At 51.8% G+C, this 18,807-nt stretch overlaps 9 protein-coding genes across 9 annotated transcripts; 4 read left to right on the top strand and 5 right to left on the bottom strand.

The window, feature by feature from the left end:
• Positions 1-15: 15 nt before the first annotated feature.
• Positions 16-5,659, top strand: EDD37DRAFT_638712 (uncharacterized protein). Its single transcript, XM_062817116.1, has 2 exons — positions 16-362; positions 413-5,659. Exons 1-2 carry the CDS (start codon positions 132-134, stop codon positions 5,570-5,572), a joined length of 5,391 nt encoding a protein of 1,796 aa, XP_062667538.1. The 5' UTR covers positions 16-131; the 3' UTR covers positions 5,573-5,659.
• Positions 5,660-8,556, bottom strand: EDD37DRAFT_638710 (pre-mRNA-splicing ATP-dependent RNA helicase prp28). The gene has a single exon (XM_062817115.1). It carries the CDS (start codon positions 8,228-8,230, stop codon positions 5,777-5,779), a length of 2,454 nt encoding a protein of 817 aa, XP_062667537.1. The 5' UTR covers positions 8,231-8,556; the 3' UTR covers positions 5,660-5,776.
• Positions 8,511-9,366, bottom strand: EDD37DRAFT_668418 (uncharacterized protein; the record flags this gene model as incomplete). The annotated part of the gene is made up of 2 exons (XM_062819325.1): positions 8,919-9,366; positions 8,511-8,541 (listed from the first exon to the last, which is right to left on the bottom strand). Exons 1-2 carry the CDS (start codon positions 9,170-9,172, stop codon positions 8,511-8,513), a joined length of 285 nt encoding a protein of 94 aa, XP_062667536.1. The 5' UTR covers positions 9,173-9,366.
• A 302-nt stretch (positions 9,367-9,668) lies between these two features.
• EDD37DRAFT_126993 (uncharacterized protein) lies at positions 9,669-10,575 on the top strand. The gene is made up of 3 exons (XM_062809382.1): positions 9,669-9,798; positions 9,856-9,953; positions 10,014-10,575. The coding sequence occupies exon 3, from the start codon at positions 10,024-10,026 to the stop codon at positions 10,396-10,398; it is 375 nt and encodes a 124-aa protein (XP_062667535.1). The 5' UTR covers positions 9,669-9,798; positions 9,856-9,953; positions 10,014-10,023; the 3' UTR covers positions 10,399-10,575.
• Positions 10,487-13,118, bottom strand: EDD37DRAFT_126324 (uncharacterized protein). Its single transcript, XM_062809381.1, has 5 exons — positions 12,839-13,118; positions 12,570-12,785; positions 12,414-12,517; positions 10,792-12,067; positions 10,487-10,740 (listed from the first exon to the last, which is right to left on the bottom strand). Exons 1-5 carry the CDS (start codon positions 12,899-12,901, stop codon positions 10,717-10,719), a joined length of 1,683 nt encoding a protein of 560 aa, XP_062667534.1. The 5' UTR covers positions 12,902-13,118; the 3' UTR covers positions 10,487-10,716.
• On the top strand, positions 13,117-14,549 carry EDD37DRAFT_128085 (uncharacterized protein). Its single transcript, XM_062809385.1, has one exon. It carries the CDS (start codon positions 13,335-13,337, stop codon positions 14,151-14,153), a length of 819 nt encoding a protein of 272 aa, XP_062667533.1. The 5' UTR covers positions 13,117-13,334; the 3' UTR covers positions 14,154-14,549.
• Positions 14,550-14,568: 19 nt separating this feature from the next.
• Positions 14,569-16,131, bottom strand: EDD37DRAFT_659321 (MFS transporter, MCP family, solute carrier family 16, member 10; the record flags this gene model as incomplete). Its single annotated transcript, XM_062819033.1, has 5 exons — positions 14,569-14,846; positions 14,911-15,175; positions 15,226-15,458; positions 15,512-15,882; positions 15,938-16,131. The coding sequence occupies 5 exons, from the start codon at positions 16,129-16,131 to the stop codon at positions 14,569-14,571; spliced, it is 1,341 nt and encodes a 446-aa protein (XP_062667532.1).
• An 822-nt stretch (positions 16,132-16,953) lies between these two features.
• EDD37DRAFT_653001 (uncharacterized protein) lies at positions 16,954-17,328 on the top strand (the record flags this gene model as incomplete). Its single annotated transcript, XM_062818513.1, has 1 exon — positions 16,954-17,328. The coding sequence occupies one exon, from the start codon at positions 16,954-16,956 to the stop codon at positions 17,326-17,328; it is 375 nt and encodes a 124-aa protein (XP_062667531.1).
• Positions 17,329-17,499: 171 nt separating this feature from the next.
• Positions 17,500-18,780, bottom strand: EDD37DRAFT_659320 (26S protease subunit rpt4; the record flags this gene model as incomplete). Its single annotated transcript, XM_062819032.1, has 3 exons — positions 17,500-18,077; positions 18,130-18,516; positions 18,564-18,780. 3 exons carry the CDS (start codon positions 18,778-18,780, stop codon positions 17,500-17,502), a joined length of 1,182 nt encoding a protein of 393 aa, XP_062667530.1.
• Between the last annotated feature and the right edge of the window lie 27 nt (positions 18,781-18,807).

The following is an 18,807-nucleotide window of genomic DNA, read 5'->3' as shown; positions in this document are numbered from 1 at the left end:
TTGTACGCGATTCGAGGTGGACGTGAACCTGGTCTGTTCAAACCAAACATCATTGTTAGCATGCAAAACACCCTACCTCGTTTATACACATCCCTTTCTATGGTCGTGCTACGGTTCGAGCCACTGTAGCAATGGCCGACCCTCTGTCTAATACTAGATCCAGCAAAATCAGATCGCGACAGTCGATTGCGCATTTCCCGTCGTCGAGGAACTCTGCTCTAAAGGACAATGTAACAACCGATATTGCTGCCTTGCAGGCTCAGCATAATGTGTCGCCAGCAAGAGGAAAGAGGTCGCGGGGAAAGAGTATCGGCCCTGGAGGACTAGAAGCTTTAATAGAGTCAACCGGTAACATCATCAAGGTAACTTGCAAGTTGTATGTCTGGGCAGTCGCATCGCTAATTACGACCAGTCAACAGCAGCTGTCCAGATCAAATCTATCCTGAAGCCTTCAATTCCACTCACGCCGCCAAAGGTGATACCTACCTTCGATGAATTACGAAAACGAAGCACGGGAAAGGGCCGGTCACCTGTAAAGACTGCCGCAGAAGATCTGCTCATTGACTTCTCAACACCTGGACCGACCCGGCGGGAAGGAGCTGAGACTTCAATGTCAGGCACAGAAAATGTGGCAGACCCGTTCAGTCCAATCACGCGACGATCGCCTCGAAGACAGGAAGTCGACAACACTGAAACTCGTGAGCGCGAACGTGAGGAAGAGCGAAAGCGCAAGGCAGAAAAGCAAGCGATTCTTGAGCGCAGAGCTGCGCGTCGAAAGTCGTTGGCGAACAGAAGAGTCTCGTTCGCTCCAGAGGCCACATTGCATACATGGAGTGTGATGGAGCTTGCTGAGGACTCGACTACAAGCTCGGCTTCAAACTCCACAAGAAGACAGTCTTCAATGACAGTGCAGCAGTCACCAGTAAAGGTGGCTGGACCCTCAGAAGCGCATACAGTACCGTCAACTCCTGCCGAGCAAATTGACGACCCAATCGTAACAGATTCACCCGAACATCAGCGAAACCTTCACCAACGGAAACGTCGAAGAAGAAGCTCTGGTGGTCCAGAAGTCATGCTGGATGCTTCCCAAGATGAAGTCTTCTTCTCTAGTCCATCAGGTGATGAGACTACAAACAGCAGCCCTGTGCGCATCGAGGAAGGCATCGAGTCGTCTGAAGATTCGGACAGTGATGGCGACACTGCGATGAGTATGGACGATGCTACTAGTCATACGGTAACCTCTCAGGAGTCAGGGTCAAGCACACATTCTAGTTTGGAAGCACGTCTACGTGAAGCAGCGGAACAAGCTGGGACAGCTGGTATACATTATGACGAGCACGGAGAGGATATGTCGATGGAGATGGTTGATGGAACAGTAACAAACGCATTCCAACCATGGGCGCGAAACCAGAAAATGGACCATGCGAATGACGCTGTAGGTGACCAGGGAAATGACATCAATACTGTTGGTCGCGCGCAGCCTCCAATCTCGGAGATGGATGCGGTTGAAGAGGTTGAAAAAGAGTCGCAAATCCCATCAGAGGACATGAGTATGGATGTCACCAGAGCGGTTGGTGCCATCTTAACCCGCGACTCTCCCAGCAAGAAAGAACAGAAGTCTCCAAAAGGGCGGCGAAGAAGCATTCGTCCTCGCCGATCTTCGGGAGCCGAGTCCGCATACGACGAAACTATGGAATTTACAAGGATGCAAGGAGGAATCCTTGGAACAGTGTCTCATGCAAGTGCTGCTGATACAACGCAAATGCGTGGCTCCGACGACGACATGACGATGGAGGTTACAAAAGCTTTTGGCGGGGTTTTAAGCAGTGCTGCTCGCCGTGAATCGATTGCCTCTGAGCAAGACGAGGAAAATGAGACGATGGATATGACAGCTGCTGTTGGAACGATACTACCGCCGATAGACGAGGATACCGAACCACTGACCGACGCGGGAGACCAGACTATGGCAATGGAGATGACCAAAGCAGTGGGCGCAATACTGAAACAGTCCCCAGCGAAGAAAAGAGTGGCACGACAATCTATCGTGAACATGCATCATCCTTCCATGATGGAAGAAGAGCAAACGATGGAAATGGAGATGACAAAGGCAGTAGGCGCAATCCTACAACAATCTCCCTCAAAGAGAAGAGTGGCACGACAATCACTTGGGAACATACAGCATCCATCTGACACGGAAGAAGAGCAAACGATCGCAATGGAGATGACCAAAGCGGTCGGCGCCATCTTGCAACAAGATTCGACCACAAGAGGCAGGCCGGCGGAGCAGCCTGCTCGAAGTGCGAGTACGCCATCACCAGCCTATAATGCTGAACGGACAACACCAAAATCCACACCAAAGTCTCAATTACATATGACATCTGTTGCCTCCGAGACTGGAAGTCCAAGTCGTGTCTTGAAGCCGCAGATGTCCGGGAGATCTCAGAGGAGTACACGAACAGCATCTACAACCCCACAAACAAATCCGAAGACTAATACACCAGTGAAGTCACCAAGTCGACTCCAAGCGGAAACTCCGTCAAAGCAGATTACACCTCTTCCACACCGAGCTGAAACTCCTAACAAGACTCCCTCATCGGCCAATGTGACACATCGAGGTGCATCCCCAAAGAAATTGTTCAGATCTGAAATCAAAGCTAGGGCTTCCCCAGCATCGGTCAAGCGAGAAGCCAATCTCAACGCTAAGACGCTTTTTTCCCGAGATGCTGAAACTGGCCAACAGACACCGAGTGTTGTTCTTCGTGCTCCGAGGCCACAGTTTAGTAGGCGAAGATCGAGTGGCATCGGTATTGATCGAGACGGCATCGGGTCACACAAGGTCTCTGAGATACTTGACCGAAGAGCGTCTATCGGCGAAGCAGCAGTGGAATTCAGGCTTGGTAGTACAGAAGCCCGGAAATTACGATTTGAAGATCCTACCCAGCTGGAGCAAGAAGTGGAAGCGGAGCGAACCGAAGAGCACCGCCAGGAAAGTGGCCGATTCATCATGGAGCAAGAGGCAGACGGCTCTCAAGAAGAGACTGGCACTTTGCAGATAAAAGAGATGATCGAAACTATGTCTCCAAAGAAATCGAAGGCTGGCAAAGGCAAGGCAAGAAAGAGTCTGGCTGTTGGTGGTGCTAAGGGTCTGTTGGGAAAGAGACCCGCAGAACTGGACATGGACGACGAAGACGATGTTGAGTCGACCCCAAAACGCCTGAAGGCTGTGTCTCGAGAAGGAAGCCCGGTAAAGAAGATCCACTTACCAAAACCACCAAGCAAAGACGAGACAACAGGCAGACTAAGTGCGAGACTACAACACTCACTTGGTGCCATGGCTGGCGTCGATAATTTGACGCCGAAATTGGGACCTCCATCGCCAGGCAGATTTACGGCAGCTGCAAGCCCTGCTGCCATTGGACGCTTCAAGGACGTTCCCGTCGCAGAGGAAGAAAGACCTACCTCTTTTGAAGACAAGCTTGATAACGTTGTTGGCGCCATTGACGTCTCAACCGCTCAGCTGAAGGATGGCTCTGACCAGCAGGAAGAGGAGAAGATCTCATTGCAAGAATTTCTCAACATGACAAACATTCATTTCATTGAACTGTCAACAACCAAGAGAAGACACACCATGGCACAATCACTGCAGGCCAACGGCGCCCCAGAGAGTGCTGAGACCTCCAACACGGAAACGAACTTCGTTGCTGCCGCTACCACATTGCCTATGCTGGAGTTGTATCAGCACGCCACGCGAGAGTTGAAGTCGTATATCTCAACAGGGCGCAAGATCATTCGCACAATTGAAGCAGAGACTTTGGCCGAGCAGCCACCACTCTTCCGCGAGTACCTTGACGCACGTCCAGATGTGAAAGTCGTCATGGACAATCAGTTTCGCAATGGCAAGGCGAACGCAAGGCTACAGAGCAAAGAGGGATGGTATCAATGGCGTGGACAGCTTGTCGAGGGTCTCAAGGCAGGTTTAGAAGGCATCAAGCAAGGTATGACGGATGACTTTGACCTGCTGCAGCATCAACAGCAGGTTTTGGATGATGTCATGCCTCGATTACTTCAAGAGCAGGATCGGCTGCAGAACCGACATGTATGTTATCAGCAGAACGTGGAAGAACTGGACAACATTGACCATGAAGCGCTGGCCGACTGCCGCAGTCAGCTGCGCGATGCTGATGCGCAATACCTGCGAAAATCGACATTGTTGAAAGCTCTGCAACAGCAAATGACAGAAAAGGATGAAGCACTTTCGGCAGCTGCGGAAATCAAGACCGAAATGCAAAATCAGATTGCTGAGGCTGACCGGGTCAGGGACGAGCTTAAAGGTTGGCCTGTTGCTGACGTTCTGGCGCTGAAGTCGAGGGTTGACAACATTCAACAACAGACTGGTTGGCGACTCCTGACTGCCGAAGCCGAGGTCGAAGAGCCTGATGAGTTTGGTCCTGCTCTCATCATGCGGTACAAGGATGAGCTACGGTTGTTCTTCTACCCACAAGCTTTCCAATGCAGACCTTCCGATGGCCACCGGCGCAGATCAGGAAGGAAATCTGCGTCTGTCTCCGGTCCATCTGCCCCGATCAGCTTACTCTTCGCGCCGGGTGAGGAGGACGACATCGAAGCTGCTCCGCAGGAGCTGCCCACAGAGAAGCGCTTCTTTCTGCAATTAATTCGAAGCCAACTGCATGGCTTTGCGATGATGCCCAAAGGAAGCATCACACCGAGGACATTGCTATCGACTGTGTCGAAGGGCTGGGAGCTTGCATGCAAGGTGTCTAAAGAGCTGAAGCTCCTCAAGCTCACTGGCATCACGGTAGCCTCGATTCTTGGAGACGAGAAGCTAGGCGTCACGGTCATGCTGATTATACCTGGCCAAGGTCGAGTCAATATAGGGTTCACCATGACCGTGACTATCCTCAATGACGGTGATTTCATGACTAAGGTGAGCGTCACGGCTGATGCGATTTATGGGTCGGCTGAGGACACTCTTGCTGGAAAGAACAGAAAGATTCAAACTGCGCTGGGGAAGGAGGTTCAAAGCAGTACATTGGGAGAAGGGGCCTGGATCAATGCGATCCATGGGTTTCAAGACTGGCTGAGCAGCCAGGGCAGAGTCAAGGAGGGGGAACCTGAGACGACGACGACGAATGATGATCAGGTCGTCGCTGCTGCGGATACCCGTCTGGCTCCTGCCGCTGCTCTCGCGATTGCAGAAATTGGCCATGCCGCTACCACCAGTGCGCCGTCTCCGCCTGTACCTGCACCCGCACCTGTTGCAATCAAGCGCTCACCATTGGCGCCCAAGCGAACAAACATGGTACAGAAGAAATCTTTGCCAGTGTCGAAGCAGCGATTGGAAAAGCTCAATGCCCAGCAGCTCTCGCAGGCGCTCGACAAGGAGAACTTCAACCCGTCGCTTTCCGTGTCGAGTAAAGGTATACCAGCACACAATGAAACGAGTGATTGGGAGAGGGAGTCTGCCAGGCCAGCGATCCCGCCGGAGATGCAGGAGGTGATGATGCATACGCCTATCAAGCGTGTTGGAGCGTTGAGAAGAAGTCCGATTTGAGAATATTCATCACGAATTACGAAGCGATGGCACAATGCAAGGGAGTAGAGACCTGATAGGATGCCAAATACAGCGACAATCGCATCATTGTTCATGTTTGATTAAAATGCGTAGAATCATTGTTCTTCATTCCGCGTGCATTTTGGTATCAGGAGAGCATCGGACCTAGCTCTTGTAGGAATAACGTTAGACCTCTGATTCCCATCAGTAGGCACCGCTTCTGCCACCACCGCTGCCGCCGGCATACCCTCCGTATCCACCGCCGCCACCACCACCACCACCACTACTGCTACCACCATATCCTCCATGTCCACCGCTCTCATCACCCGCCGTGATAGACTTGGTCGCTCCCGCGGCGCCACGGCCCTGCTTCTTCTGCTGCGCGGCCTCATGCTTCCTCAACTCCTCCGGCACACGACTGATACTGCTCTTCATAAGCATTTGTTTCAGGTCGTACAACACCTCCGAGTCCTCATTGCCCAGGAATGTAATGGCCACACCACTCTTGCCTGCACGACCTGTACGACCGACACGATGGGTATAACTCTCGATATTGTGCGCCATGTTGAAGTTGACCACAAGACTGACATCAGGTACATCGATACCACGACCTGCCAAATCCGTCGCAACGAGGACATCTGTCTTGCCGTCGCGCACGGATTGCAACGCAGCCTCACGCTGGTCTTGCGTTTTGGAGCCGTGTAGTGTGACGGAGCTGAAACCCATGTGCTTGATGTCGCGGGCGACGGCGTCGCAGTTGCGCTTGATGTTGACGAATACAATGATCGGTGGACGAAACTCGCCGGACGCGAGGATCTCGTTGAGACGTTTCTTGCGCTTGTCTTCGCCAGAGACGAATTCGACGCGTTGCTCGACCGTCTCGACTGCTTCGCCGACATTGCCGATGGTTACGATCGCCGGTCTCCGCAAGTATTTTCGTGCGATGCGTTCGACGGCTGCGGGCATAGTAGCTGTGTACATCATCGTCTGGCGGTAACGGTCCTTCCCACCAAGAGCTTGGGACATGGCACGGGGGTCTTCAGCGATGTCTGAGTCTGGTTTCTCGTTGGTCACGGGTAAGGCGTCAAGGATTTTGTTGACGGGTTCTTCGAAACCGAGATCGATCATGCGATCTGCTTCATCCATGATTACATAGCAGCATTGTTCGAGGACGATGATGCGCCGCTCGATGCAGTCGACTAGACGACCAGGAGTGGCGATGATGATTTCAGCACCATTGCGCAGATTGTATGCTTGCTCCTCGATGGAGTGGCCACCGACTATAGAGACAACAGTGAACCCGAGGGGTGTGGCGAACTTTTTAGCTTCGATTTCGATTTGCTGTGCCAATTCACGTGTCGGCGCAAGGATGATGGCATAAGGGCCGCTGTTCCGCCGCATGTCGTCTTCATCAAGTCGAGGTAGTTCTGCGATGTAGACGAGTAGAGGTAGTAGGAATGCTGCCGTTTTACCGGAACCAGTCACTGCCACACCAATAAGATCGCGATTCTGCAGGGCGATAGGGATGGCAGCTCTCTGAACCGCCGAAGGTTCCACGTAGCCAACTTGATCAACAATGTCCAGTAATCGTTGTGGAAGGTTGGATTCTTTCCAGTTTCGCATGGGATTCGGTATGCCGCCACCTTTCGTGGCAATGTTGAAATCTTCCTTGAAGATTCGCCAATCTCTCTCCCGCATCTGATCCAGTCTCTTTTCACTCCAGTGCTTGTCGATGGCCATGCGATTAGACTCTTCCTTCCGTCTCCGCTCCATCTCCAAGATCTCCTGGGCGCGTGCTGCTCCCGCCTCACCATCTCTCGACTGCAACGCCTCCGCATACTTGCGGGCAGCTTCATCAGCCACCTGCTCGTCAAATCCACCCAGTCGACCTCGGCCAAAGAAACTCGGCTGCGCTCGGTTGTTGTAGATAGGGTTGTAGTCTGGTGTCGTGTCTTCCTCCGCGTTCCATTCAAAGTTGAACTTCTTCTCTGTAGTCCGCCGTCGTTTCTTCATAGCCGAGAATGTGGAGACATTAATATCTGCGCCCATATATCTTTGCCGGATCAGTTCAGCTTCTGGCTTCTCACTCTTGCCTTCATCCGCTTGTCGCTTTTGTGCCTTTGAGTCGCTGTTGCCGAACGCTATTGACTTCGGGGCTGGGGGTGGCGTGAAATCTACACCCCTGTTTGATTCTCTTGACCGCATCGCGCTAGGACCGGTGGGAACGTCTCCATTGCGAAAAGCCTTTGGGCCTGTCGGGGCTGAGGAGTGCTTGGGTCTTTCGGGCTCGTTGGCTGCATGGTGGGAGCCATTGCTAAGACTACCATTCTGGGGTTTGGATGACTTGGCCGCCTCGACTTCTTTTGCCCTCTTCTCCAGGGCCAATCGTTCGCGTTCGGCTCGAGATAGGAATTTCGGCTTGCTTGCTGCAAGGTCGGCCTCTCGTTTCTTCTTCAGCAGATCCTCCACACTTAACGGCGTACTCCTCGCTTTCATCGTCGTTGCCCATCCTCTTTTCTTGGGCGGGATCCCCTGGCCCATCGTGGGTGTTTCAGGAAGATTATCTGGGGGAGGCGGGACATGATCAAGCGGCGGAGGCGGTATATGTGCGTCGGAGGGAGGAGGGGGAACATCGATCCCGTGGTGGCCGTTGCCCATGTTGATGGTGAGCTACGAAGAAGGTGGTTACACGAATCGACTTGCGCACAAAGTGATTCTCATGCCTAAGAGTCTAAGACGGTCACGTAGGGTAGGAGCGGTTGCGAGTGGACGATGTGGTTTGGCAGTATAAAATAATTATTGCGGAGTTGAAGCCGCGCCTGGTCCCAGAAAAAGTGGCACCGTCTGACATACAGTAATGCGTATTGAAGACACAAGTTCGCAGTCAAGCTGATTCACAACAGCGGAAGCCTCGACAGCGAGACACGAGCATTGTACATCAGAGCTGATGGGCTCCCACAGGCCAAAGTCTAACGCTGTATCAGCGTGTGTGAAGGACTCCGGAATGACAACAAGAATGGCATTCACATGAACCTGATGAGGTACATCCGTCAGGACTGTGCCACTTTTTTTGGGAACAGCCTCGAAGCCTCCTAGAAAAATGTCGAACGGTGAAGATATGGTTCGCAGTGAAGAAGATATTTTACAGTGACTCTCGCGCTCTGATAGCGCCATCTTTAGGTATCCCATTTCCTCATGCCAACCGTGGACGATATTCTTTCCCACGTTTGAAACAGGATCGCGGTCGAACAAAGATACCATACGGAGTACACTCTCAGAACTCGTGCAATCATTTTCAGCCAGCCACTTCCAACAGTAACATATGTACCGATGGTGCTGGATTTACTTCCGTGGCGTCTTGTTATTGTCATAAGTGCTGTAGTCACCATTGTACAGTCCGGAATTCCCTCCAGCGAGCAGGGACCCTGCATTCTGGTTGCCAGCGACACCTGGCGCATTGGCCGACCACTTGTCAAATTCGACCTTGTCCATGCCGGTATATTTCTTGATCTCCTCTTCTGAAAGCTTGGAAGAACCGTCAGGGTTGCGCCCGTTTTTGAAATTCTGGAACGCCTTGTACTTGTCGCCGAGGAAGCCCATCTTGCTCGCAGCTGTTGCAGCCTTTCTAGCTTGGTGATATGAGAGAGAGTTGCTCTTATTTCAAACGCTCGAATTGACGGTTCTTCGACTGTATAGAATACAGCGGATGCGCCCCAGGTCGCAAAGGCTCCCTTTTTATATCTCACACCTGAGGTGCCAACCCGAGGCTGTCGATCCAATACGAGGATTACCCCATGATTTTTTGCCCTTTGCGCCGCCACGGGGCTCTGGGGTGTAAAAATAGTAGCAAACGACATCTGTGCAACCACGATCGACAACGCTTTATTTCGCGCATTCGATTTGTCCTGTGACACATTCTCGTTGCTGCCCCATGTAACAGACAGAAGAAAGTTGCAGCGCAGAGGTCAATACAATATACGAATATGTCAAGGAGACTCACTCAGAATACTGTGTATTCTCCCTGCGGCACAACCACAAAAGCCTACCACCGTCGTTTTACAACCAGGTCTATTGTGGCGCAAGGCTGAAAGTACCTCTTCAGTCGTACACGCTGAACCCTGCTTTGCCCCTGCGAAGTATCGTGCCATTCAACGTCAATAACGACAGCACCAAGTCGCTGGCTCACCATGTCACTAGACATGGCTACCAAGTACATATTCCACAATGTAAGTCCCCGGTCCATGGTCCCACAAAAGCGTATTATGACACCGCCTCCATATCAGGCCTACCTAGGTGCCGGGATATTATTCAGCAAAGCTGAAGCATCGTGACATTGCGGGTACCTTTGAAGAACAGTTGTGTCATGGAGTACATCGACAAGGTATCATTGTTTGTACCTTACATCCCATCTGAATCGCGCCCCAAAACGAATATACTCTAGTACAGCCACAATGTCCACCTCCAGCACCAACCCAATCTCCATCTCCAAAGACCTCGCCTTCATCCTCACCGTCAAAGTCTACATCAACCCAACCCAGACAACCAAGTTCTTCGAACTCTTCAAACCCGCGTACGACCACGTCCTCGCCGAATCGGAATGCCGCTTCTTCATCGTCAACACGACGCAAGAGCCCGGCTGCATCTCCTGGGTCGAAGGCTGGTCCAAGGACGTACAGTGGTTCATGGCCGAGCAGATGACAAAGTCGTACTACCAACCCTACCTGACCGAGTCCGAGGCAATGTTCATCAAGCCTAGAGAATTCGGAATCCACACGCCGCAAGAGGGCATGTGCCACTTCAAACTACCACTGTCTCAAACAGATTAAAGCGCCAGAAGGACATAGATAGACATGGCATGTGTTCAGCATTTTCCGTTCTTGATTGAATAAAACGACACTCAAGACCTGGGTATACACAAACTAGCCACTAGCCTAGTGAGCCTTTATCCGTCATCAGAGCTTTATTTTCCGGGCATTTCCTATGGTAGTCATTGATCATCAATGAGAGAAAAAGAGATCCGCTCCCATGCGCCGTGCCTTTTGTCACGCCATGCCAGTGCTCAATTATCATGACATTACTGCGCCCATGAAACTCGTGTAATAGTCTTCAAGGTCAAGTGAGTTACGCTGCAGCGGCCGTCATCCTCACGAATACCGGACTGGAGCGGGCTAAGAACAACGTTAGCGACGCTGCCCCACGAAGGTCGAAGAAGGTCTTACCTGTCCATTGACCGGCAGAAGCGGCTTGCCTGAGTCGCCCTGTGGCGCTGGCAATTTCTGAACCGAGGCCGGACCGTTGATCTCACGATCCAGGTTCATGTATTCCTTCGCTGCATCTTTCGTGCCTCTCTCCAACAGGTACTTCATGTACGTCGTGATGAGTTCCTGCACGGTTGCCTCAGGCAAAACACTCTTCGTGAGGATGTCGTCCACGACTCGTCGTATTCGGTCGTACTGCGACTGCTCCGAGCCGGCGGCGGTAGGCTGCTCGATTTCGAATCGCAGATAATTCGTCCAGAACGCCGCGCTTTCCAGATACCAATGCTGGTTCTTCTGGAACAACTGCCGGGCCTCTTCTGCCGCTCCCTTGACCTTCCACAGCAACTTCGCCCATTCCGCAACTAGCGCTGCTTTGGCTGTCGCATCGATTGCTTGTGACTCAATATGAGATTGATAGACTGCAATGGCTGAGTCCAGTCCCGAATGACGGCGGTTGACATTCGCGAGGGACACTATCGTCTGAACATGTCCCGGTAGATTGATCAGAATTGCCTCGTGAATGTCCTTTGCCACATCTACTCTTCCACTCATCTCTTCAAAGTAGGCATACTGAAGCCTGGTCGTGGGGAGTGCGATCGGCACGAAGATGCACGATGCTCTTTGGTAGATATTTCTGACTTCTTCCTCCTTACCCTGCTGAGCCAGCATCCACCTCGCGTACCGCAACCAAAACTCGTCATGTTGAGCGCAGGTGACCAGACACCGTTCATATAAGAATTGTGTTCGTGTATAGTCACCTTCCGATTCTTCAAAGTCAAGATACTTGCGCCAATTGGTGAGTTGACTCTCATCCAGCTCTGTGACGTGGAAGTATGGCCGCTTGATCTCGGACTCATAAGTCCATCGTTTCGTGGTCTCGGTCTGTGTCCGCCTGAAGAGCTCAAGATGATAGTTGTCGATACGAGCTCTCAGCTCTCGTTCCACTTCCGCTTGGTTTCGGCCGGCCTTGTAGCCAGCACCTTCGTTTTCAAGATCCATTTGCAGTTGGGTGAGCGTGCCGGGAGGGGCAATAACGGTCAGCGGCCGTGATTGGGCCCATTGTCGGTACTTTTCGAAGTAGCGAGCATACTGATGCATGGGAATCAGGATAATCCTGCCCAAAATGGTGAAAATCCGGTCAACCCCTTCCAGGCGCTCTTCAAACTCGATGTATTTGTCCCAGAATGGATGTGCGAGGAAGTCTAATCCAACACAAGCTGCGCCTCGCTCGAAAAGCCTGATCGTAAACGGATTAGTATTGTGAGAAACTCGGCAAGGGGTCAGGAGGGAGGTGGAGGAAGCAAACATGGCTGACGTGTATGTACGTGATGTGACGGTCCTGCAACCATTCTGAAAATAAAAGCCTGAATCATCATGGTGGGCACCGGGCCTCCTTCGGGCAAAGCAAATCAAAGCGCCTGACTGATGATCTGTGAGAACCAACTTCAGAGGGGTATATGGCTTGTGACGATCTCACCAATCTTGAGATGGCCATCGTCGCCCAATCAACACAGTTTCCGACGATCATATATCGTGCTGTGCCTAGATCTCAACAACAGGGGGATAATCTCTTGTACACTTACTCTCGAATAACGTCGGCATCGTGACTGGTTTCGGTCTTGAAAGAACAGTAGTTGGTCCATAGGTCGACCGAATTGGCGACGCTTGCAATTCCACGTTCGTAGACCTGTCATATCTTCAGTATGCGATCTCTTTCTCAGGCTTCAAACAGTCCTCACCATCTCCGCCGCTTCCGTTCCCGCTATGGAGAATTCGAGGTCGGCATACTTCTTCCAGTATCCGAAGAACAGTGGGAACTTTCCGAGCAGACGATCGTAGATACTCCGAACAGTGGTGATGGCTTGGGAGCTCGAATTTCGGTTGATTCCACCTTCCAACAACTCGCCTGCCCGTACGAGCTTCTCCCATATTTCGAAGTTGTCTGGGTCATCATTCTGCAGCGTCCCATCAGCTTAGGCCTCTTGTACTAGGCAAGGATTTCTCATACCACTTCCAGCAGGAGCTTTCGCAACTCTGCGCTCTCTTCATCGTTGCCTCCATAGACGTCCATGAGGCCGTAGCCTGGTTGTAACGGGTGATTCGTTCTCGCCAAGTGTAGACAGGGCCGCTCAACGGTGAGATAATGTAGGGATATTCGGGGATCGTTTCGTTCGTCGTCACCGGGAACAGACTATTATGCTGGATAGTATATAAGAGAAGATTGTGAATGTCGTCGGCTGAAGACGAACTCAAAAGCTCAGAAGATTTATTCGCGCCAAGTCCAGACCTGCGGACGCTGCGGAGCAATGCACTGCAACTGTAACTGGCATGGGAAAGTTTTTGGAGACTTTCACAGCATCAATAACCAAACACTTACTCATCACTCTACTCGATTGCCTACGCATGAGCTGAGGCCGACAGCCCTTTTGGTCAAGGGGCAAGTGCAGATAGGACTTTTTCGTCAATTGGCATTGGGCTAGCACTGAGACGAAACTTCTCCCGCCATGGCTACGACTACGGCAGCGGCGGCTCCAGGTTTGAAGCTGCCTAAGCGGTTACTCGATTTCTTTGCTCGATACCCTCCCGAGCAGTATTCGGCGAAAATCACAGGAATAACGCTCCCTCTGACGCGAAAAGAAGCGAAAGAAGCCGCCCGAACACGAGGAGTAAATACGGGCGCTCCTGCTCCTGTCCAGACGGACCACGCGATCGCAGATATCGAAACCTCGGAAGCCACCGTCTCTATACCTACACCTGCACCTTCATTTGCGCAGACGAATTTCCCACCGAACCCGTTCTTACCGCGAAAGAATTTCGAGACAGGACGTTGGGCGGGCGCGAGGATTGGTCTACGGCGGCAAGCCGAGCTGGTCAAGATGGCCAAGAAACTAAAAATCGAAGAGCTGCTTCCGCCGGGACGAAAATCGACCGATTTCAAGCAAGCGCGATTACTAGACAGAGGCTTGAGCGTCAAGGGTACCGGAGAAGGTCAAAAAGTCAAAGGACATAAATGGGAAAGACATATTGGGGCGACTCTGGAGAAGAGAAGGACTGCTATGGAGAATATGCCGGAGTTGGTACAGGAATGGAAACGGGTAGGACTTCAAATCTTCTCTTCGCAATCCGAGCAAGAGCGTATGCTAACATTTCGATTCTCTAGCGTGGCCATGGCCGTGGATGGAAGAAATATCCCAAATAAAACTTACTTGGATCTGGATTTTGTCACGAACTCAGTACAGTACTTCGTGACGCGATTTTCTGGCTTCACAATCAGCAGTCTCGGAGCGAGGCGTCACCGCACCGAGTCCGGTAACCGGACCTAAAGATCTGGAATGAAGTGTTTTGGGCGGGATTTGTCCCAGCTAAGTGCCAGCCTCCGCTCCGGAGCATTCGACTCTCGGCCTCTGCTGGCATGTGGATAAGCGTTAACAGGAGGGAGGTCTTTGAAGTGTATATACAATCTTCCAGACAGCTTCACGACGACAAGCTGTATATTGGCTGCACTAGGTTGTGGCCGTGTAAGATAGGATCATAATATCCCCGTGAAGAGTCTCAGAAGAGCATGTCCTGTCTCCTTGGATGGCTGAAGCTCTATATTCTGATCAAAGCCGCATAGTGGCAAGCAGGCCAGACGGTGCTCCGTCTGTTGCTTTTCGGAGTGGGGCCCACAAGCAGTCTGCTGCTGGAAAAAAGTCCCTCGACGGCGGAAATGTCAGACGCTGAATCTGGGTTCATCCGTTATATCAGCACCTTGCACTGTCTCATCTTGACCAGCGACACCCATAGAGCTACCAGCATTGCAGCTCCAACGAGCATGATCAGACCACTGAAAAGTTGCAGTCCAAGATAGTTGGTTCCATCCCCGAGCAGCGCGCCAGCGATGGGACTACCTATCAGTGAAGCAATGGCACCAATCGACTGTGCCATTCCAAGTCGAGTTCCGAGTACTTTCGGATCAGGACAGACCACCGGGAATATGCTTGGTGGCAAAGGTATCAGGGCGCCACTGAATCCACCTGTAGACTGTTAGCACCGGAAAAGCAGCCGAATAAGGCATCTATGCCAGCGGGCGTTTCCTACCATACAATGCTGCGTATGCCATGAAGGATGCCTTGCTGTGTGTACCGGTCCAAGCCAAATTGAGAATGGCAGAGATGGTGCCGCATGTGAGCCATGGTATCATGACACCGGTCCGCAGCGCTGTCGCAGAAGCAATGAGACGGCCAACGATTGAGACGCCTTGAGCGAGCACGATGGAATAGAGAGCCAAGGATTGAGACATCCCCAGCTTGTACTGGCCGTAGCTAGGTATGTAGAAGAAGGGAACAAGGTAGCCGGTGAACAACTGCTGACGTTAGCGTGATGACATGACTCAATTGGGTAGACAAATTGTACAAAAAAGTTTGCCCACGTGTATAACCAGAATGGCACATCTTTGAAAGCGCTTTTGTCGAAGAGCTTTCGCGCGGTACCCGAGGAAATGTCTCCAGTATTGCCGGTGCCCCAAAGCAATAAGGGAAAAGCTGTCAAGTATGTGCCAATCATGATGAAGCCCATCACCCTCACGGTCCAAGCAAAGCCGATCCGGTGTATGAGCTGATCAAAGACAATGGTGTAGATTATCCCTCCTGTTGGATATATGAGCCATGATCCCGCAGACTGTGTGAGAGGACGTTCTTACCAAATGGTGCGCCACAGGAAACCAGTCCAAGTGCCACTGCTCGCCGCCTGGAGAAAGAACGACTGGTGAGTGCGATACCGGGAATGTACAACACTCCACACCCAAGGCCTGTGCATATTCCTTGTGTCAAGACAATCTGGTAATATTGAGTGGACAGACTCAGCATCATGATGCCGAAACAGGTCACCACCGCTCCCCCAAATAGCATGACCTTGTAATGGCCGAGGTCAAACAATGGTCCGGAGATGGTCCCAACGACAATCAAAAGGTAGGATGCGAGAGTGCCAATCCAGGAAATCTCAGAAGAAGTTTTGCCTGGCAAGAAAGTCTGATAATAGTCTTGAAACATGCCAAAACAAAACGTGAAGCCCCTGTAGATACATTCGTCAGTCGCTGGCAGAGCATAGGAGGTTCGGCTTTATTTACCAAACGTTAAAAAAGACCAGCCAGCATCCAAATACTTGAAGCCATGCTCGTAGACCACCGTCTGGGACAACGATTGGCTGCAGCGTTACTGGAACGATCCGTTTTTCTTCGATGGCGATGTCCTCTGGCGTATCAGGTTCAACTGGAAGTGCCTCGATACCGAGCTTGGAGACTCCGTTGCCCGGCCTTGCCATGGTGGCCAGACTCACACGAATGTGCGGCGATAAACGACACCCTTACTGGACCTCCTCCGTGCAACCTCCACCACAGTCGAGAACAGCTTATGCAAGAACGAGCGGAATAAGATGTGCCATGAGAAGCGAGACTGCGAGCCGTTACGGATACTCACGCGTCAACAACAACCCCTGGATCTTGAAAAGTAGAAGAGGAGGGCCGTCAAAAGTACGAAAACCTGGGGCATCGATTCGCATTTTTAACCAGGAAGGTTCGCGTGAAGTATGGAGAAACGGCAGGGCAAATCGCACAATGCCGTCCTGTACGAGGAGGATGGACAGGTCATACCGAGGCCTAGTGAGCCTTCTCGGCCAGTCATAGAGGGGAAACTTCACCAGAACGCCAAAGACAGCATCGTAATCGGAAGTGGCGTGCCGTGAGTGGAGAAGAAAGAGACGAAGATCAAGTCCGCCATCAAAATGGCGTGCCAACTGCCTCCTGTTCCAGTACCGAGGGTTTCGTCCTCAAAATTTTGTATGAGCCCTTCCGTGTCTACAGCCGGAGAGGCAGACACTCCTTGGAAGAGACACGTCTACCTGAGCTGGAATCGATCATGTTGTGGAGTTGAAATTGAGCCATCGATTGTGTACAAACTGCAGATGGACCAGGCCCTGCAATTGCGGGGGACCACAGCTTCTTGGCGGCCGGGGGAGCGTTCAACTCCGTTCAGATTTTAATTGCCGGGTCTCAGGGTGTTACTGTAGACTACTTGAGGTCTTCTATTCATATTGCATTCCCCAGAAGCAGAAAAGGGCGTGACTAAAAGACCGTCAGTTGGCGGCATGTACCATGCGCTGATACGCACGCATCACATAACGTCGAGGAAAAAAGTTGCTCGCCTCAAGACAGCTGCAAAGACACACCAATGTTTTGCGCTATTGAGGTCAGGAGGCATTCCTGGCGTAATGTACGTCCGAGGGAACGATCGCTCTCAGGTCCAGAAATGGGTCGACACAGTCCATGATTTACGCTACAAAGACTACCAACTGATGGCGCCTGTGGCAGCCGTTTCCGACTCCACGGCGGTCAAACAAGCTGCAACTGCCAACCTTGGGGCTTTGGAGGAGGTTGACACCGTCAAGGAAATGGGAGCCCAGATGGAGTTACGAGGGCTGCAAAAGTGGTGGCGCATTGCCATGGGATTCGTGCATGAATAATGAGGCACCGTGCTGAAGCGACTCTTGTCGAGGCTCGACCAGCCTGCTGAGAGTAATCGCTCTACTACCGGCACGCCCATGCCATCGAAGGATTGGCCCACCAGTGTGCCAGAAGCTCGTATAGTACAGCCGGAACCTTGCCACCCAAGCGCGACCACTTAACAGCATATCTTACAATTTCTGGTACTCCAGCTTGCCTTCCAGCTTCTTCGACTCGCCCACCTTCCTCACGGCCTTGTTGAAGTCGTCCTGGTTCACAGCATCCCGGTAATCCTTGATGGCAAAGAGACCAGCTTCCGTCACAACATTTCGCAGATCGGCACCATTGAGCCCATCACTCATCTTGACCACGCTCTCAAAGTCGATGTTGCCTTCCGTCACAACTCCCGAGGTATGAATTTTGAGAATCTCTAACCTGCCAACCTCATTGGGCAACGGGATTTCGATCTTGCGATCCAGTCTACCCGCTCTGAGCAGAGCCGGATCCAGGGTATCGGGTCGGTTGGTGGCCATGATGATCTTGGTCTTTCCCAAGTAGTCGAAACCATCCAGCTGGTTCAGCAGCTCCATAAGCGTTCTCTGAATTTCTCGATCGGCTGATGTTCCTTCGCTAAATCGACGACCTCCAATTGCATCAATTTCGTCCATGAAGATGATACAGGGCTCGTGTTCTTTGGCATAACCGAACATTTCTCGGATCAGTCGAGCCGACTCGCCAATGTACTTGTCGACAATTGCAGATGAAACAACTAGAATCCATGTCAGTGTGGAGTTGCATGGGGGTAATAAGGGCAGACGCGCCTTTCAGGAAATTTGTGTCCAAACTGCTAGCCACTGCTCTTGCCAATAATGTCTTTCCAGTTCCAGGTGGTCCGTAGAGAAGTACACCCTTGGGCGGTTTGATTCCCACCCGCAAGAAAAGCTCCGGATTCTTCAGCGGTAGCTCGATGACTTCACGTAGTTCTCGGATCTGTTCGTTCAAGCCACCGATTCCAGCAAATGACACCTGTCCGGGGTCTTCCAAGGACATGTTGTAGACTAAAGGATCGACTTCTCGTGGAAGCATGCGCATGATTGTAAGTGTGGTCATGTCGAGCGCCACTCGCGTGCCCTGCTTCATCTTCGCCTTATCGACCTTGGACCGACATCCGACGACGTATCGAGGTCCTGAGGACGCTTTGACAATGACTACAACGTGTGAGCTAAAACCACTGACCGCACAGTGATAGACATACATCTCTCTTCATCAAGTTGTTTCAGGACTTCGCCGATGATCTGACCGACACTTTGTAGTGCTTTGATGTTGTCTTCTGTCGTCTCAAAATCGTTCTGGAGACCTTTGATATCCATCCGCAGCGCTTTCAATTTTGACTCCCATTCTCTGGACTCCAATAATTTGTTCTTGTATTGTTCGAGGGCCTGCTGCCTCTCCGGATCGCCGCTCCCATCCATCCTGTAGGACACCGAAATAAGGGCGAA

The sequence above is a fragment of the Exophiala viscosa genome (genome assembly GCF_022695815.1).
Source record: "Exophiala viscosa unplaced genomic scaffold EDD37scaffold_10, whole genome shotgun sequence".
Taxonomy (NCBI): Eukaryota; Fungi; Ascomycota; class Eurotiomycetes; order Chaetothyriales; family Herpotrichiellaceae; genus Exophiala; species Exophiala viscosa.
Note: the sequence above shows the minus strand (reverse complement) of the source record. Positions and strands in the feature narration are given on the sequence as shown.

Bases quoted from the DNA above. Each gene is read 5' to 3' on its own strand.
- EDD37DRAFT_638712 (XM_062817116.1), top strand. From the start codon at position 132: ATGGCCGACCCTCTGTCTAATACTAGATCCAGCAAAATCAGATCGCGA. The intron at 363-412 runs GTAACTTGCAAG...AATTACGACCAG, and splicing joins CAACCGGTAACATCATCAAG to TCAACAGCAGCTGTCCAGAT.
- EDD37DRAFT_638710 (XM_062817115.1), bottom strand. From the start codon at position 8,230: ATGGGCAACGGCCACCACGGGATCGATGTTCCCCCTCCTCCCTCCGAC.
- EDD37DRAFT_126993 (XM_062809382.1), top strand. From the start codon at position 10,024: ATGTCCACCTCCAGCACCAACCCAATCTCCATCTCCAAAGACCTCGCC.
- EDD37DRAFT_126324 (XM_062809381.1), bottom strand. From the start codon at position 12,901: ATGGACGTCTATGGAGGCAACGATGAAGAGAGCGCAGAGTTGCGAAAG. The intron at 12,786-12,838 runs GTATGAGAAATC...GGGACGCTGCAG, and splicing joins GAAAGCTCCTGCTGGAAGTG to AATGATGACCCAGACAACTT. The intron at 10,741-10,791 runs GTAAGACCTTCT...CGTTGTTCTTAG, and splicing joins TTCTGCCGGTCAATGGACAG to CCCGCTCCAGTCCGGTATTC.
- EDD37DRAFT_128085 (XM_062809385.1), top strand. From the start codon at position 13,335: ATGGCTACGACTACGGCAGCGGCGGCTCCAGGTTTGAAGCTGCCTAAG.